Here is a 17,849-nt window from a genome sequence, read left to right as displayed (position 1 = left end):
CTGCCTCTGCATGTAGGTCGCCATAGGGCATCTGTTCTTCGCTCAGACAGGACAGGGTTAAAAGAGCAGCTGATTTGGCGTCTCTGGCTCACTCAGGCCGTGGGGACGGAGGGGTACGGATGAGGGGCGTGCCTGCAGCAGCAGAGGCCAGCGTGACATTGCACCAGCCTGAGGCGCGCCTTGCGTTCTCCCGGGGAAGTTGTCCCTGGATCACGGGTCCCTGGCAGTGGCGCGCTGCAAAGGCTCACCGGAGGGGAGGCATGGAGAGTGACCTGTGCTTGCACACAGTCTTCTTGGTGGCAGCAGCAGCAGGCTTAGCATCTCATGCCCGTTTCTGGGGTCTGCGCTGTTAGCCGCGACTCGCGCCCATCTCTGGAGCTCCTTTAAGCAGCGCTCTTAATCCCCTCTCCTCGCGCACGACAAAACAAAGAGGCAAGAAAAAGTCTCTTGCTTCTTAGGGAGTTTCATACATTTTCCCGGACTCCCTCCCTGCTGTTGTGCACTAGCCCCCTTCCGGCTGTGTTCACGCAGCCAACCCCAGTCCTCTCCCTGGGATCTGACCTCCAAAGCCTGAGCCTCAGCTCCCAGCCCCCACCCAACCAAGAGGGGAGCAGACAAGCCTCTCAGGGTGCCCGCCACCCACCATCTCTGCCCGCAAAGGGGCTTCCTAGAGTGTGGAAACCTTCCCTCCTTCACAGCTCCCTCCCACTGGTGCAGGTCCCGTCTCTATTCTTTTGTCTCTCTTTTTTCTTTTTTCTTTTGCCCTACCTAGTTACATGGGGAGTTTCTTGCCTTTTGGGAAGTCTGAGGTCTTCTGCCAGCGTTCAGTAGGTGTTCTGTAGGAGCTGTTCCACATGTAGATGTATTTCTGATGTATCTGTGGGGAGGAAGGTGATCTCCACGTCTTACTCTTCCGCCATCTTGAAGGTCTCCAATACTGCTTTTTAAATCAACCCTATATATACTATTCTACATGTTGCAATTCTAAAAGTAGAGAGATTTACAGTTTTTCTCCATTTATCAAGACTACTTATTTACTTGCACGTATGTGTGTGAGGTAAGCCAAATAGGTATTTTAGTTGTTGACATATATTTCTCTTTCTACAAAATTCATGAATCTTCAGTGGAAAAATGTACTTTCAGATCATTTTAATCCATTAGGTCTAGTTTAATTTAGCATCTTATAAGACCCAAATATTGGGCTGGGTAGTGAGGTTTCTAGGATCAGTATGACACAGTCTCTGCTTTCAAGAAATTTGAGTAAATGGAAACTTTCAATAGACTTTGGTAAGCACTACCAAAAAGTTGTGCACAGTGTGAGATGGGCCATTTAGGACATAGGAAAGTTCAGAAAAAGCTTTTCTGGAAAAGATTATGTTTGACTAAAATTTTCAAGGATGGAAATGAAGAATGAAGAAATGAGGGCAGAGGGCATGAGCAGAGGCAAACAGACATGGGAGAGTTCTGAGAACATGCATTAGTAATCTCAAGCAGGTTAATGTTCCTGGAGGTGAAGTTGTAAAAGCAGTAATGGGAAGTGTGCCTTGTTTGCTGCATTGAGGGTTACTTTCTACTATTGAACTATGTTTGTTAGAGACATCCCCAGCAGTTACATTAAGGATAAGTATGAGGTTTGTTAAGATTAATGATAGGATAATGTATTAGGAGGTTGTAACAATAGGTCAGGAGACATAAAATGAGAGCCTGACTGTTGTTGTTTTGGAGAGAGGAGAAAATCTGAAAACTATTTGAAGCATGTAAAATTATCAAGATTGGTGATTGACTGGATACGGACAGTGAGGGAGAAAGAGAAGACTGAGATGCCTCTCCGGTTTGGCTTGGGAATAATAAACTGAGACGCAGAATTCAGGAGAAGAAGCCCTTTCTGAGGAAGATGAAAATAAGGGTTCAATCTTAAACATGTTGAATTTGAGGTGCCTCTAGGACATTCAGGCGGGTTTGCTTTTTACAGATAAATGTCTATTTGAGGCTGTAGGCTGAAGGAGCAGAAGTAGTTACAGATATAGCTGTGGAAGACATCAGCATCCAAGTGTAATTAAAACAGTGGTTTTTAATGTCAGTGGAATTTCCCCCCAAAAATGTGTAGAATTAAAACAAATGAGAGGACAGTTCCAATATCCAGAGTTTGTTTTGGAGGTGATGAATATGGTTATTACCTTGATTGTGGTGATGGTAACACAAGTGTACATGTATATTTCCCAACTGGAAGTCACCAAATCGCATACATTAATTATCTGTCCCGTTTTGTATACCAGTTTTACCTCAACAGAACTAGGAGGAAAAGGACTAATACAATATTTTTTAAAGAAGGTTTATGAAGAAACAGATAAAGGGAAGACAAAAAGAATCAGACATGCTTAAACATGAAAACCAGGAGCAAACAGGTAGTAGAGTCCCATAAAGGAGAGTGCGAGATCCATCTCAAATGCAGCAGTGAAGTTATTCAGATAAAGATGACATTTAGTAATAAAGAGGTCATGAGTTACTATGGGGTTGAGGATGGATATCATTCATTATGCATCTGGGATTATACAACTGTGAATATTTATACACACACACACGTATGCACACGTACATGTATCTATTATAATAGCTGATAGTAAGACTAAAAACTGGCGAAAGGATATATCCCAAGTAAATATTATAAAAATATATGCATAAAATTTTCTAATCTATTTATGAACCACTAATTGAATACCTGAAAGATCACCAAGCTTCAAAAATACTCACAATAGATAAATCTCCATTATAAATACTTTTAGGTAGCAGCATTAAAATGGACATCATTAAGTTTTCAAATTGTGTGGGTTTCTTTACCTGACTGAGCACAGTTTTTGCATTATGTAGTTTGATTTGACAAGAGAACCCATAAAAATCCACACTTGTGGCCCACTTAAAAAAGTATTATTATAGTTTTAGGCACTGTTGAACATCATGCTGAGCTACAAAAGCTAAATAAAACACCGTAAAGCTCCCCACCTTCATTTTTAGAACCCCACACAGGGAGACGACAACTACGTTAATCAGAGACAGACCACTGAGGTTCAGATTTATTTTATTTAATATTAAATTGTATAGTTGAAGGAGATATCAATTTCTTTTTAAAATGGCACCATCACTACCCTTCTAAACACTGCAGTTTACTAATGATTTTAAAACTGCTTTAAGGGTTTAAAACTGAATCACTACCACTTCATCTCAGCTGAGATTTAGCATGCAGATCTCACAATGGGAATACATTTCTGTTTCAGGTTAAATAAATTCAGTCTGTCTTATTTTAGAACTAGAAGAACATTTTGTTGACTCAGAGCTCTATTTTTGTTACTTAGAGCTAAAAGAAGTCAGTTCAGCATAAGAAATTCTACAAGGTATTAACTGGAAGTTTGCTGGGAAGAGGTTCATTCTGTATTGTATATAATGCTGAGAACCTTTTTTAACCTTAACAGGCAGTGTTGTTTCCAAACATGCCTTCTCTGATGAACCTGTGCACGCATGCATGCCCAGGGCTACTCTGAAAACTGAGATGAAGAACTGAAAAAGAATTCTGGCCCCTAAGAAACTCCTCAAAGAGATGCTATCGTGAAGGCTAGACACCTTTGATATGAGCTCCAAGGTTTCTCTCTGCTGCTCTCCCTTCAGTATCCACTGACCTGAAACATGCACACAGAGTGATGTGCTGAAGCACCTACAGCAGCAAGTGTGCCTAAGTAAAAACACCCTCTCATTCTCCTTGATAAGCTAGACTCTGTTAGAAAAGTACAAAGAAGTTCTCTTGTGACCCTGTATCTAAGACTGTGTTTATTAAAAGATCTTCCTTTATCTTCCCCTCACTCTCCAACCCAGACTCAAGATTGAATCTATGAGACATTAGTTGAGAAAACAAATGAAAATGACACACACCATATTGAAAAAAATCACATCATGATTTTTTATCTCCTGTGAAATACTGTGAAGGGTACTGAACAAAACATTACACTGACAAGTAAAGTCTTTTTATCAGTGGCTATTTCATTAGGCCTTCCTGGCCTTCCCCATCTGAACTCAACATGTATTAACCAATTTTCTAGAACTTCTCTAAGCAAATCTTCCATAATTGACAGACAATTGACTTTTTCTCAAATTGCCTTTTCGGCTCAATTATGTCTTGCATCACATCCATCTGGTATATCTATTTCCTTTTTTTTTCTTTTAACCTAGAATCTTACTAATTTGTTAAGTTACTGAAGATGATACATTTTTCCCATGAATCCTGACAGAGCCACCTTAGTGCTTTGTGGTGTTTTTCATTCCTTTTAGTAAATAATCAGTATGACACATTTGACATTTGACATAGAGACACAATCTATTCTTACTGTGTTTGCTAGATTTTATTCTATATACATCTTTCCCCCAACTATACTGCTACTGCTTGTGTTTTGAGAATATGGAAAAGATTCTCAAATTTAAGTGTGGTATACTATATCTGTGTATAGTAACTTCTACATTAAAAAACAAGTTTAGCCAGACTATTACTCAACCATAAAAAAGAATGAAATAATGCCATTTGCAGCAATATGGATGGACCTAGAGATGATCACACTAAGTGAAGTAAGGCAGAGAACGACAAATATATATCGCTTATATGTGGAATCTAAAAAAAAAAAGAAAAGATACAAGTGAACTTTTTACAAAACAGAAACAGACCCATAGACATAGAAAACAAGCTACAGTTACCAAAGGGGAAAGGGGGGCGGATAAATTAGGGGTTCGGGATTAACATAAACACACTATTATATCTAAACTAGATAACCAACAAGGACCTACTGTATAGCACAGGGAACTATACCCAATATTTTGTAATAACCTATAAGGGAAAATGTTATTGAACCCTGACCTCTGGCCACCTCCTAGGGGTAGACAACTGAACTAAGCTGTACCAATTTTTGAATTCGAATGGAGAGACTGAAGCTAGTTGAAGCTGCTACCTTAATGGCAGTGTCCATGTAGTCCAGTTGCTGAGGCCTCCACAGACTATGGCCCATGGAGACCGCTGCCACCATTATGTCACGAAAGCCAGGATGGGGGAGAGGTTCGCAGCTGCTTCAAGGCCTGGGCCTGGCCAGTGGGCGGCCCTGGCGAGGGCTCTGGAGTTCTGCAGGACACAGCCCTCAGCCTGTCCCTGGGCCCCCAACTCATCCAGTGGCCTAAGGCTGCAGGGCCTGGAGGGCCCTGGGGAGAAGGCCTCCATCTGCCTCTCGCCGCATTCTGCCCAGAAGACCACAACGAGGCTGACTGAGTGGGACCTCTAACCACGCTAAGGGTCACGTGTTAATGGTCATATATAATACTAATGGCTGTGTGCCCACTCTGCCCGTATTACAAAAATAATCTGAAAAAATATATATGCATAACCATATCACTTTACTGTATACCTGAAACTAACGCAACATTGTAAATCAACTATACTTCAAATTTTTTTAAGTTCATTTTTAATATGCTAATAAAACTTTTGGCTCTGTATAATCCAGAAATATTGCTTCAGAATATTACCTAGTAAGTAAAGTTTGATACTACAACACTACCTTAATAAATAAAAAGGAAATACACGGTTCCTTCAGCATTTGAATTCAAACATTGGTTTACTCGTACTAAAACGTCATTAGAACAAAAACGCGAAGTTGGTAACTCAAATTGAATACAATGACTAACCATACATATTTTGGTTTTAAGTGTGTCTTAATAGCTTTTGGTGACAGTTAAAATTAAATTTTATAAGTAGAGCATGAGTCATTTAGTGAAATTAATGTATAATATAGTTATCATTAGGTAGCAATAAGAGACCATTGTGATGCATCAAAGTTCCATTCTATGAACTGGAACTGTGCTGAATCAGTGGGATGCGACTGCTTTGGATGTTTTCCTTCTCCTTTGTACTTTCAAACTCATTTTGGTTTTTATGAAAACATGTTATTGCCTAAAGACCAGGACAATTATTCCTTTATCAAATTGTGAGTGCTAAAGTCTATATTTCAATTTTTAATGCTGAGAAATTATAGAGAATGTTTCTCATCAAATTTAAGAACCAGGAGACAATAAACAAAAGTTAATGCTGTAATTCTTTCAAAGACAAAGAATCACTAGGAAAAGTGGCAAAGATAGGTTAAGAGAAAGGAAAAATAAAACTAAAACTCAATCAGCATGCTAATGTCTATGTATGTGTTATGACCTGCATATTCCCTATGGGTTTTAGGTCTCCAATGCTAAGTGAATTAAAAGAAATGGGAAAGATAATTTTCCTAAATTTCCAATACCTTTTTATTTTATCTGAATACTTGACAGATATAATTAAAATCATTTTCAGTTGTCATCAAAGTGGCATCCTAGAGTGACAACTGTAATATAATTTAACTATCATTATGATTAAACTATTACATTAGTTCAAGTTTTTTTTTTTTTTCGAAGACAAGTTTTATTTGGGAAGAGTTTCTAATTGTTAAAGCTGCAAGCAAGTTACCTTCACAAGTATAGTTCTACAGACCTAGTAGTTTCAGAGATCCCAGTGTTCAAAGGTACACCTCAAAATGAATAACAAAAACACACCCACAGCGAAAGGGGAGAGCTGTTAGACTGGTTTGGAATGTACAGCCATGGATTTCAGCTGGGTTATTATAATTGCCTTCTAATTCAGCTTTCTGGATTTATAATCTTCCATTACAATCTACTTAGCAGCAATCTTTATAAAATAAAAATCTAATGATACCAGCACCTCAGACCCTCTAGAGGTCCCGCCAGCACCTTCTACAACATGGCAAAGAGAAACACTTATGATGTTAATTAATGTAATTATGACATGTCACATGCTGTCATTTGTCTATGCTTTTATCCATGCAATCAACTTTCCTTAGACAGTTTCTAACCCCTTTCAACTTCCTTCTCACCAGTATTCATCCTTCATGAATCAGCTTCAACATTGCCCCTTTTCTCTGTTTTCAGAACATGCCCCTCTTACAGATTTAATCACCTTCTTTGCTTGGTGTAACAGAAACTGTCAGTGCCCCATGCATGTCCCTCAGAGCATGCATAATTTCTGGCCAACTTCCATCTGCTAGTAACTGCAGTCTCACTGAAAGCCCTTATATCAGAGTTGCAGAGAGCTGGATGCTTGCTTGGAGGTAGGAAGTGCTGAAAATGTGCCCTCATCCACAGCACCGCTGACCAAGAACTCTCAGGTGTTAGTGTGTGAATTTACCAGTTCCATCACTTTTCAGGATCATTAATTCTGGGGAATGTATTTTGTGTCACTTCCCAGAATTTGCCCTTCAGATTAAGCTCCATTTCTCTTAAGGACAGCTGGTTAACTGCAATCCCTTTATTGTCTGCCTTCTCTTCTCTGCATCACTTCCTCACTTCCCTATTAGTATTACTTTAACTTCCCAGAAAAACTATTTATACCTGACTCTTTTGTCATCAGGTTTTTTCTTGTAGAATCTACAGTAAAACTTTTGATACCAGAGGTACTGTGTGGGGTTCTGGAGTTGAATGTCTTGCTGGCCACATGGCATCAAGACCACTTGGCATGTTGTAACAGAATAATTACAAGACTCTCTTGTGGTGAATTGGGATGCTAAAAAGGTATAAGGGGATGTATATCTTATCAATTTCTCCAGGATTTGAGAAAGATTGTGACAATGATAATGACAATGACTATAGAGTTAACAGTTGTTGCAAGTATTGTCAGTGCTCTCAGGAAAAAAACTGATGAGCTCAAGCTCAAGTCAGAGGGGTCTCGCTGACAGCATTTAAAGAAACCCTCATCTTTTAAAGCCAGAGAGAGGATTGAACTGAAAAACAGATCCTTTGTTTGATTGTAATAGTAGTTGAATTGTAGAGAAGATTTACTGCAAAGCACCAGCAAACCTCTTATTTAAAACTCCAGGCCTTAACAGGAAAGATGTAGGACCCTGAAACCTGGACTTGAGGTACCAGGTTGACCCACTCTTGCTGGAGGATTCTTTCCTTGCCTGGAGACCACATAGATGCATCATCTGAGGTCAACACTTCAAGATATATGTACATTCCTCAAAAATTTCCCTCATCTTATGGTTTCTAGACCACTATGTTCAAGACCAGGCATGGCCTAATTGAAAAACGTATTATCTCTGATTTAAGAAAAATGGGATTATTCATGAAAAGAGTAACAGAAACTGGCTAATATTTCCAGTTAGGAATTAAGAGAGCATGCCTAGAAATGAATGTTGAGTATGTTGGACAGGGATGCAACTGAAATATAAGGTACACAGGAGATGCTAAAGATATGTTTACACAAGCAAATGACATTACACCTAAGCATTTGTGTTTTGAGGTATGCGTTTCCGAACTTATGCTTAATGGTATAGATAATTACATACTTCTCTAAAAATACTTTATTGTAATTCCAGAAAGTAAAAATATATATTAAATAAGAAAATAATGCTCTCAAATGAATCAATGTTTAAATTATACAATGGTCATAAAATATAAATCAACGAGCTTAACAACTTAAATCCATATGGACACAATATGATTTATAAAAAAAAAAAATCTTGAAGGTTATCCAGCACAGTGATCAAGAATGAATGCACTTTATTACCATCTTGTCTTATACCCAAGTGATCTTGCTTATTGCTTTCAGATAATTCTGATGCTCTATCATTTAACACATGGCATTAGCTGAATCTCTTTTCAAATTAAAAGGTAAGAAAATTACTCACTTTAAAAAAATACATTTAAGATACACATAAATACTCCACTTACCCATACTCGACCCACAAACGCATTGGCTTCTTCTTCCACCACTGATAGATTTCTGAGCAGATAGGGATCAAACACTGGATCATTGTCATTGACATCTGTCACCACCACATTTACGGTGGCAGTTGAGGTCTTAAAGAAAAAAAAAAATGGGGGGGGGATTAGATGTGAGAGGAGTTATTTTTATTTCGATGTCAGTTAATTAGTCATACTGGCATTTGTCTATCTGAAAGTCATCTCATTACTATTCCTATTCCTTAGCTTTCCAAAAAAGACAAGAAAAAAAAAAGAGGAATCTCGCAATTTTCAAACACCTCAAAAAACAGATGGAAAAAACAAATGATATTAAAGGGCAAACATCTTCTTGAAAATGTCAAATATTTCCTGGAGGCTTACTTTTAGAAAGTGTTTTACCTTTATCTTGTTCACATTTTGTGGGTGGTAGGTTTTTGTTTATAGACACTTGTACCCCTTTTTCTCTGAAATGTAACATTTCTGCAGTTTTTACCCCTTATATGTTGTACTGTTTAAAAATATAACTAGTACACTATAAAATAGCGTGGTATGTCAAATGGGTATTTTCAGGTAAGCAAATACTACCAGAAAATAATATATTAGTAATTTTCTAGGTTCACATCTAAACAAAGAGTTTGAGGACCATACACCACTAATCATAAAACACACACCCACACACACACACACACACACACACACACACACACACACACACACACAACCTTTTGGTTATAAAGCTTAAGGAAATGGTAAGTGGGTAATCCTACCAGTAGTATGTGCTACCTGGTTAAAAGGTAAAATCCCTAGCCTGCTGCAACTCGAGAACCTAATGTAGGTCAATGACTTTTGCACAATCAAGGAACGTCTTCATACATGACTCAAGCTGGAAAATGCTCTGTCTAATCAAAGCCTGAGTACAGCACATGCCCTCCACCCAGCTCTGTCACAGTGAGGGGCAGATCACAGAAGGCTGAGAGAAAATTAGAGAACAAAAGTATTCTTGGCTGGAAAATGAAAAATCCATTATACTATGATATTAAATATTTAATAACATGCAAATAAAAAGTAGGAGGAAAAGCAAGATGGTACTGTCATGAGAGAATTACTTAACTTTCTTTTTAAAAAAGACAAACAGGATTTGTCCTAATCTGTAAGTGACGTGGGGTGAGAGGCTAAAAAGCTGAGCATAAAGAAGTGACTTAGAGGAAGTGAACCTGAAGAAATTTTGCAGCAGTCATGGGCCCGAGGGGTCAAAAACTGGACTTCCTAGCTACTAAGGAGGAGAAGTCCTGGTAAACACCCCATCCTTTCTGTTGCAAAATCAAGGAACATCTTCATACGTGACACAAGCTGGAAACTGCTCTGTCTAATCAAAGACTGAATATAGCACATGCTTTCTTGGGATCACTGAGGTTCTATACTCTATGAGTAATGCTGCATAAGGTCTAGACCAGGCCTTACTCAGATTAAAACTCAATAGTCAAGGGCTTCCCTGGTGGCGCAGTGGTTGAGAGTCCGACTGCCGATGCAGGGGACATGGGTTCATCCCCTGGTCCGGGAAGACCCCACATGCTGCAGAGCGGCTATGCCCGTGAGCCATGGCCGCTGAGTCTGCGTGTCCAGAGCCTGTGCTCCGCAATGGGAGAGGCCACAACAGTGAGAGGCCCGTGTACCGCAAAAGAAAAAAGAAAAAAAAAAAACTCAATAGTCAAATTTTGGTTGGATTAAGGTGATCTGTCCTTATTTTAACAGACATATATTAAATCTTCTTTTGAGCAATATAATTTTATTCCAAGCCTTTATAGTTTTTCATATATAATGTCCAGTGGTCATTAAAAATATTACCAGGCATAGCAGAGAATTCTTGGGTATTGATAATGGCTTATTTCTTTATTTGTGTACTAGCTACATTGATGGGCTTATTTTGTGAAAATTTATACAGCTATTCAGTATGATTTGTATATATTTCTGTATTTAAAACTCCCAATAAAATTTTATTTAAAGAAATGTCAAAGACAAGCAGAACAGTGCTGTTTAGTCAAAGCCGGGAAACAACCTAAATGCCCACCAATAGTAGATGTTTATATAATAGATTGTGTTTTTTGCACACAACGGAATAACATGTGATACTAAGAATGTACAGACTACATTCACCTCAATGAATTTCATGAATGTAAGGCTGAGTGTACGAAGTCAGACACAACACAGTACACACTACATAATTCCAAATATATAAATTTCAAAGATTGGCAGAAATACTCCATTGTGATAGAAGTCAGGATAGGGATGACTTTTGTGAAGAAGGTAGAGTAGAAACTGGCACGATTGTAAGGCTGGGCTTCTGGAGTGCTAATTAATTTCTGTTTCTTGTTCTGAATAGTGATCATACAAGTATTTTCACTATGTGAAAATTCATTAAGCTGCACAGTTATGGTTTGTGCACTCTTCTGTGTGCATCTCTCCATGAAATCATTTAATTTAAAGAATGCACGCACATCAACATACGCTTGTGTGTAGATATATATGGATATGTATAAATGTAAATGTCATCTGATTAGATGAAATACAAGTCATGTTATTTTCTCCTTTTAACTTTTATATATTTTCCAAATTTTCTCTAAGAGAGCTACATTGCTTTAATAACAAAAATCAGTTTAACAAATGTTATTTCTTTAAAAGTTGTGTTAGAGTTAAAGCTAGTAAAAAGATTTAAAGCTAGTAAAAAGATGTGCCTTTATAGTAGCAGTAGTTCCCAATTTGCCTGAGGGTGAAGGAGACATTAAAATGGACAGCTGGGAGCCAAAATCTAAGAGTAACCATGCTAGAGTTTGCTGACCTTCCTTCTAACTGCTTGCATAAAGTGCCAGCCTATCTGTATTTCCCTTACTGGTGTCCATCCTATTCTTTAAAATTCCCATTCTTGACACTATGGAGTGGGATGATTTCAGCCTATACTGGGTCCTCAAAGGCTGTGGTCTGTAACTGGGTGGTATAGATGAGAACTGGATCACTAGGCGAACTAAGAAGTAAATAACAAATCCACCATTCCTGTGCTAATAGGGGCTGAAATTTATAGACCATATAGATGTATTTATCCATATCTTAGAGATAGTATATGAAATAAAGAATATCCATTTCTCCGGCAGAAATGTAAAGTAATAAACACACAGAGAATAACTTCCAGCTTATATATTTCTTGTAAAGTGGTCTGAAGATCACTTGCATCAGAATCACTTGGATTATCATTAAAAATGCAGATTTCTGGGCTACACATTAGAACTATTGACTCTATTCTGCAATATTCAAATTATATCTTTGCAATTTGTTTCACATAAATTGCTGGTAATCCTTTTACTTAAGAAAAGTCCATCCACCTGTGTTCTTATTAAATACCTTTCTTAAAACCTGTGATTATTAAGGCTAAACGGTTAATTTTACTATAATTCTACAAAGGACATAAGTTTAAATATTTAGATAAGAAAAGTGCTATCAAAATATGAGACTATTATTATTTTATAATTACTTTCTTCTTCAACACCCCACTGTATGTGCACATGTATAAGTCGATCCCTAAAATTATATAAATGATGAAACTAACTGAAGAAGCTTTTGTTTGAAATCTAAATGTTTCTTTCCCTAGTGACATTCTTAGTACAAACTTTTGAAAATGAAACAAATTTGCTTAAAAGGATCATAATTTTAAAGCTGAATGAGACCTTATTCATTCTTAAAGAAAGAAAAATTGAGGGAACTAGAAATGCTAAGTGACCTGGCCAAGGAGAATTGAAATTAACAAGTAAATAACTGGGAAAAAAAAAAAAAAAAAAAAGCTCTAGAAAGAACTAAGCCACTAATGTTAGCCCAGAACTTATTTTCAGTTTTTTATGTGGCCAAAGCCATAATTAGTAGACTGAAACTATGCCAGATAGCTTAATATGCTATTTCTTCCCCATCTTTACTGTTGTCTAAGAAATCTTACTTTTAAGGCCAGAGGTAAAAGGTGCTAGCTAATATTACTTCTATTAATTTCTGATTCATCATGTGACCTATCTCAAATGGCTGACCTAAAACCTCCTTATTAATTTTACTTCACTCTAATTATACCCCTTACTCCATGCTTAATAATTCCCTCTTTTCCTTAGAATTTTCTCCCTCAGTTATTTCCTAGCCAAATTACACATTAAACTTTCATCATAAGTCAAGTTCTCAATTATTTTCTTCTTGAGATTCTCACTGACTTCTTTACATATATCTTATACAGGCACACTATATTAATTAAGGGGATTGCATATGTAAAAAGTAATCTTAGATTTTATTTTTATTGACTCGCCTAATCTCTAAGTGCCTTCTCTTGGCCTCACTATTTACTAAAACTGTTTTGTATATTTTATTTTCCACATATAGCTGTTTATCTAATGTTTGAAAAGTGGCAAATAGCTTATTATGGGCAGATTGTTTACCAAATTTAAGTAATTATCCTTATCTATTTTTCTAATTTTTAATTAAGATGATAAAACTGTCTAGTATCAATTTTGTATGGTAAATTTTCTACAGCAATCCTCCTCAAAAAGCGTGAGGAGAGCATTATATACCCCCATCCAGTCTATTTTTTGATCAAAGAAGTCATTTCAAGTAAACTGGAGGTACACTGTTATTTGAATTGGGTGAGTCTTCTAGACACTTATACTGAATTTGAAATTATTTCTAGAGAAAAGTGCTGAGTTGGCCCATATGCACTAGACTAAAGACAAAAGCTACTTTGTGGCATAGAAATGGTGAAAGAAACAGTCTAATAAAGCACTGCCAATGAATGCATTGTTACAGTGCTTAAAAATCAGAATAGTGGTAGTTGTGGATGGGTAGATTGAAGAATACAATCAAATGATTTTGAAACACACCTACATAACTAAACAATTTATTTATTTTTAATACTAAGTTTTAGGTGCAGAGGAAATAAAATTTATCTTCTCTAGAATTATGGGCCCTTTTAAACCATTTCAATCATCAAGGATTAGTCAAGATTCCGAGCGCCGCTTACAAATAACCTGTAGAATCAGTCAACTTGGTTTCCTAAGTGCTTCAAGGTATTTATGCACAAATTCCCTTCCCTCCTCTGTCCCCCACCCTCAAAAAAGTGACTTTAAAGGAAATAGATTCCAACATAGTAAAACTGCCAGAACTGCCAGTGCTGTGCTGGTGATGGACACAATGAAATACTTCTTAGACTAAGTTAGATTTCATTTTCCCCATAAATTAGGTAAGAGAGCAAATTCCACGTATCTATTGTCAAGTCAAAGTTGCAGCTCCATAACAAATTCAGAATATAGGTTCATTGATTAAAAGAGCCCATTGGAGGGCTTCCCTGGTGGCGCAGTGGTTGAGAGCCCGCCTGCCGATGCAGGGGACAGGGGTTCGTGCCCCGGTCCGGAAAGATCCCACATGCCACGGAGCGGCTAGGCCCGCGAGCCATGGCCGCTGAGCCTGCGCGTCCGGAGCCTGTGCTGCACAGCGGGAGAGGCCACGAAAGTGAGAGGCCCGTGTACCGCAAAAGAGCCCATTGGAGAAAAAAGCACTTTGAGTAATTTTAAGTAGTTACTCCAAATGAAAAAGAGACTAATTCATGAATTCATGACTGTAATAAATTGTTTTAGAGTGTAAACTACAAGGTTCTCTCAGTTTCTTTAGGACTATTTTTAAAACCCTTTCCCAAAGAGAGTACTCACCCCATCTGGCCTGCCATCATTAGCAGTGACGATCAGAATGTAGCGATCAGTGCTTTCCCTGTCCAGTGCTTTCCCTAAGGTTAGAATCCCAGTACTAGTGACAGAGAAAACAAACAAACACATGAGACAGAAAAAGATATTATGTCACAGGGAGTCTTTCTACTATTGTGAACTACTTTTGATAGTTATTCTTTTTTATTTCCTTTCAGCAAACATAGCTTGAGTATTTAAGATGAACGATTCTAGGATTCATGCTGAAAATTGAAAAAGGCTTTTAAGGCTGTTGAGCCTCTTAGCAATAATGAAAAATTGCCAAACTGAATGAGATAAGTGAGTTGATTCTGTAGCCTCCAAGGAAAAAACAAAACAAAACAAACTATGCTCAATTCATTACAGGAAGAAAGATATCTATCTTGTTTGTGATGATTTCAAAGGTAAAAGAGTCCATTAATCTTTAGCAGTTTCATAATGCTTTGAGTAAAAAAGTGATTTCTTTAATCTATATCACCACTCCCATTCATTGTCACATATGTGACCACTATGGAAATGAAAACATCTAAATTTCATCTTTGATTAAACCATAGAGACTAAAATTTTTCTTCTTTCCAAATTTCAAAATAACTGAGTCTTACTGTAGAAAATTAGAAAATATACAGTGGAATATTAAAACTTTCATAGATATTATGGGTTTTTTAATATTTCTTTGTATTCTCTATTATAACCATATTTAAGTACATTATAATTGCTTTCAAAAGAGCACTCAGGCTGCATCTTTTACATTCTTTTCAAGATAATATAATTTTATGAACATTCATTCTCTCATTTTACAATTTATAAAAACAAACTCTTTTGTTGATACACTAACAATGTTATCATTTTGTTATTCTCTTGAAATTTAGATATTTCTTAAGTATTATGTATAATGGGAGATGAACAGCCTTTGGGAAAATTCTCATACTTAGAATACTTTTAATACTAATTCTTAACCTTTTCACTGTTTAGAATACATACTTTCAGATATTTAAGCTTTTATTCTCCCATGTAACTTGTTTTATAACACTTTGGTCGCTTATTATGTTCTCTAAAACAAGTTCTACATTTATGTCTTAGATATTACAATCTGACGTTGTACATGGCATTTTAATTAAGGTCTAACAAGTATCTACTGTGAAGGAGAGGTTACATTAATTTAATAAGACATTAAAATATTTATCAAGTATAAAAGCATAATTTGTTTCTGATAGATAAAAGGCTTTCATTTTAATGCAAGTGCTTTTGTTGTTATAGTGGAATTTAAGCAATCCGCACCACATATGGTAGTTGAGTACAGAGAGTCAATGCCAAGGAATCAAAATCAGAGTCACAGTTGCTCTGTTTGTTTTATTTTATTGTTGTTATTGATATGGACTAAAAAAAAAGTTCTAAACATATGGTATGACTATGAAAAACTGACTTTGCTCATTGTACATTTTAAAATGTTTTGTCCAAATAACTGAAAACCAATTCCCAGGGTAGTTTGTAACAATCAAATTTGGATCAACTTCCCATACTGCAGATGGTTCAGATAACCCCATTCTAAAATGACATTGAAAGAGAAAAGTAAATCATTTATTGCTTCTGAGACTTATTCACAAGTAACTTAAGAAATCTGAAAATCTATCCAGAGTAAAATGAAAGAAAGAAGAAAATTCAGTTATTGTTTTCCATTTTTCTCCTCAGTTTAAGCTTTGACTCTATATTATGCCTTGTATATTAAATTAGAAAATCACTAGAAATTTATATTGTATTAGAATTTAGAGCCATATTATACCTAAATAGCTTATTTTTCATAGTCTGGTAATTATTATGGAAATAGTTCTTTGCTTAAGATGATGTGTGCCTTGTGTCCCAGTGTCGTAGACAGTTAGACAGGATATTTGGGAAATGGAAAAAGAGAGAAAAAATAGGTACTGTCTTTTGGTATTCATAGCTGAAAGACTAGCTTATGAGTACACACAAGCATCCTTCCACAAAATTCCAGAAATAACTGGAAAGGAGGACTCTTGCTACCAGCTGAATGGAAGCTACAGAGCAGTATACATTAGGCTGCATTTAGAAATGGCAGTAAAATCTTACCAGTCCATATACTAAAAATACATAAGAATGACTCCTGATAAAACATCAATAATAGTGCTACTTAAATTTTACATAATTGAAAATATATTGCACAGGAGTGATGTCAGTGAAAATGGTGACGTAGACAGCTTGAAGAGGTGGTCTCTCCACAGAAGCATCGAAAAATGAAGCAGGAAAAATCAGAAACAACTTTGACAGGACTCTGGAAAACAGTCAAAGGTTGACAGCACCCAAATGAAGGTAGAATTAAGAAAAAGGCAACTTAAAAATTGTAGTAAAGATCTGTTCCATTTTTACTTGTCCTTGCCCCAGCCCTTTCTGGCTTAGAGTAGTCTTAAAGATGGTGGTCAACATTCCCAGTGTGCTACTCTGGTCCTTGTTTCTGGAGGCAGCGAAACTATCCTTATTCACAAAGAATTGTGTTTATCTATTCCAACTGGTCTGGAGGCTGCCTGAAGGAATAATACATGGTTTTTGTCTTGTTTTGCCTAACTCAGAATTCACTCAAGGTAGAAAAGCAGTGGGTATTCCTGGAAAACACTGTAAGTCAGGGAGCAACCTGCAGCCATCTGAAGCAATAGTTTATGTTTGAGGCATACAGTGGAACACCAAAAGCCTGGCAGGAAAAACTGGGTAGACAGTTTCTTGGAAAATTAGGGCATTCAAAAGTGCCCATGTATACTGGTGAATAGAATTGAGAGTCCAGAAATGAATCCATACGTCTGTGGCCAGTTGATTTTCAGCAAGAATGCCAAGATCATTCAATAGGGAAAGAATAATCTCTTCAACGAACAATGCTGGGGCAATTGGAGATCTACATGCAAAAGAACGTAATTGGACTATCTCATACCATATACAAAATTTAACTCAAAATGGATCAAAAATCTATATGTAAGTACTGAAACCATAAAACTCTTAGACAAAAGCATAGGGATAAATCTTTATGATTTGGGGTTTGATAATGTATTCTTAAATATGATAACAATAGCATGAACAGCACAAAGAAAAATAGGGCTTCCCTGGTGGCGCAGTGGTTAGGAATCTGCCTAACAATGCAGGGGACACGTGTTCCAGCCCTGGTCCAGGAAGATCCCACATGCTGCGGAGAAACTAAGCCCATGTGCTACAACTACTGAGCCTGCGCTCTAGAGCCTGTGAGCCACAACTACTGTAGCCCGTGAGCCTAGAGCCCATGCTCCACAACAA

At 37.1% G+C, this 17,849-nt stretch overlaps 1 protein-coding gene across 1 annotated transcript in view; it reads right to left on the bottom strand.

The window, feature by feature from the left end:
* PCDH15 (protocadherin related 15) overlaps positions 1-17,849 on the bottom strand; it is a 1,088,571-nt gene that overhangs the window by 209,917 nt on the left and 860,805 nt on the right. Inside the window, exons 19-20 of the mRNA XM_029245143.1 lie at positions 14,529-14,622; positions 8,794-8,922 (exon numbers count right to left, since the gene is read on the bottom strand). Coding sequence (XP_029100976.1) covers positions 8,794-8,922; positions 14,529-14,622 — 223 coding nt within the window. The remainder of the gene's footprint in view (positions 1-8,793; positions 8,923-14,528; positions 14,623-17,849) is intronic.

This window comes from Monodon monoceros, unplaced genomic scaffold, assembly GCF_005190385.1.
Source record: "Monodon monoceros isolate NGI ecotype Baffin Bay Population unplaced genomic scaffold, NGI_Narwhal_1 Super_Scaffold_4, whole genome shotgun sequence".
NCBI lineage: Eukaryota > Metazoa > Chordata > Mammalia > Artiodactyla > Monodontidae > Monodon > Monodon monoceros.
Note: the sequence above shows the minus strand (reverse complement) of the source record. Positions and strands in the feature narration are given on the sequence as shown.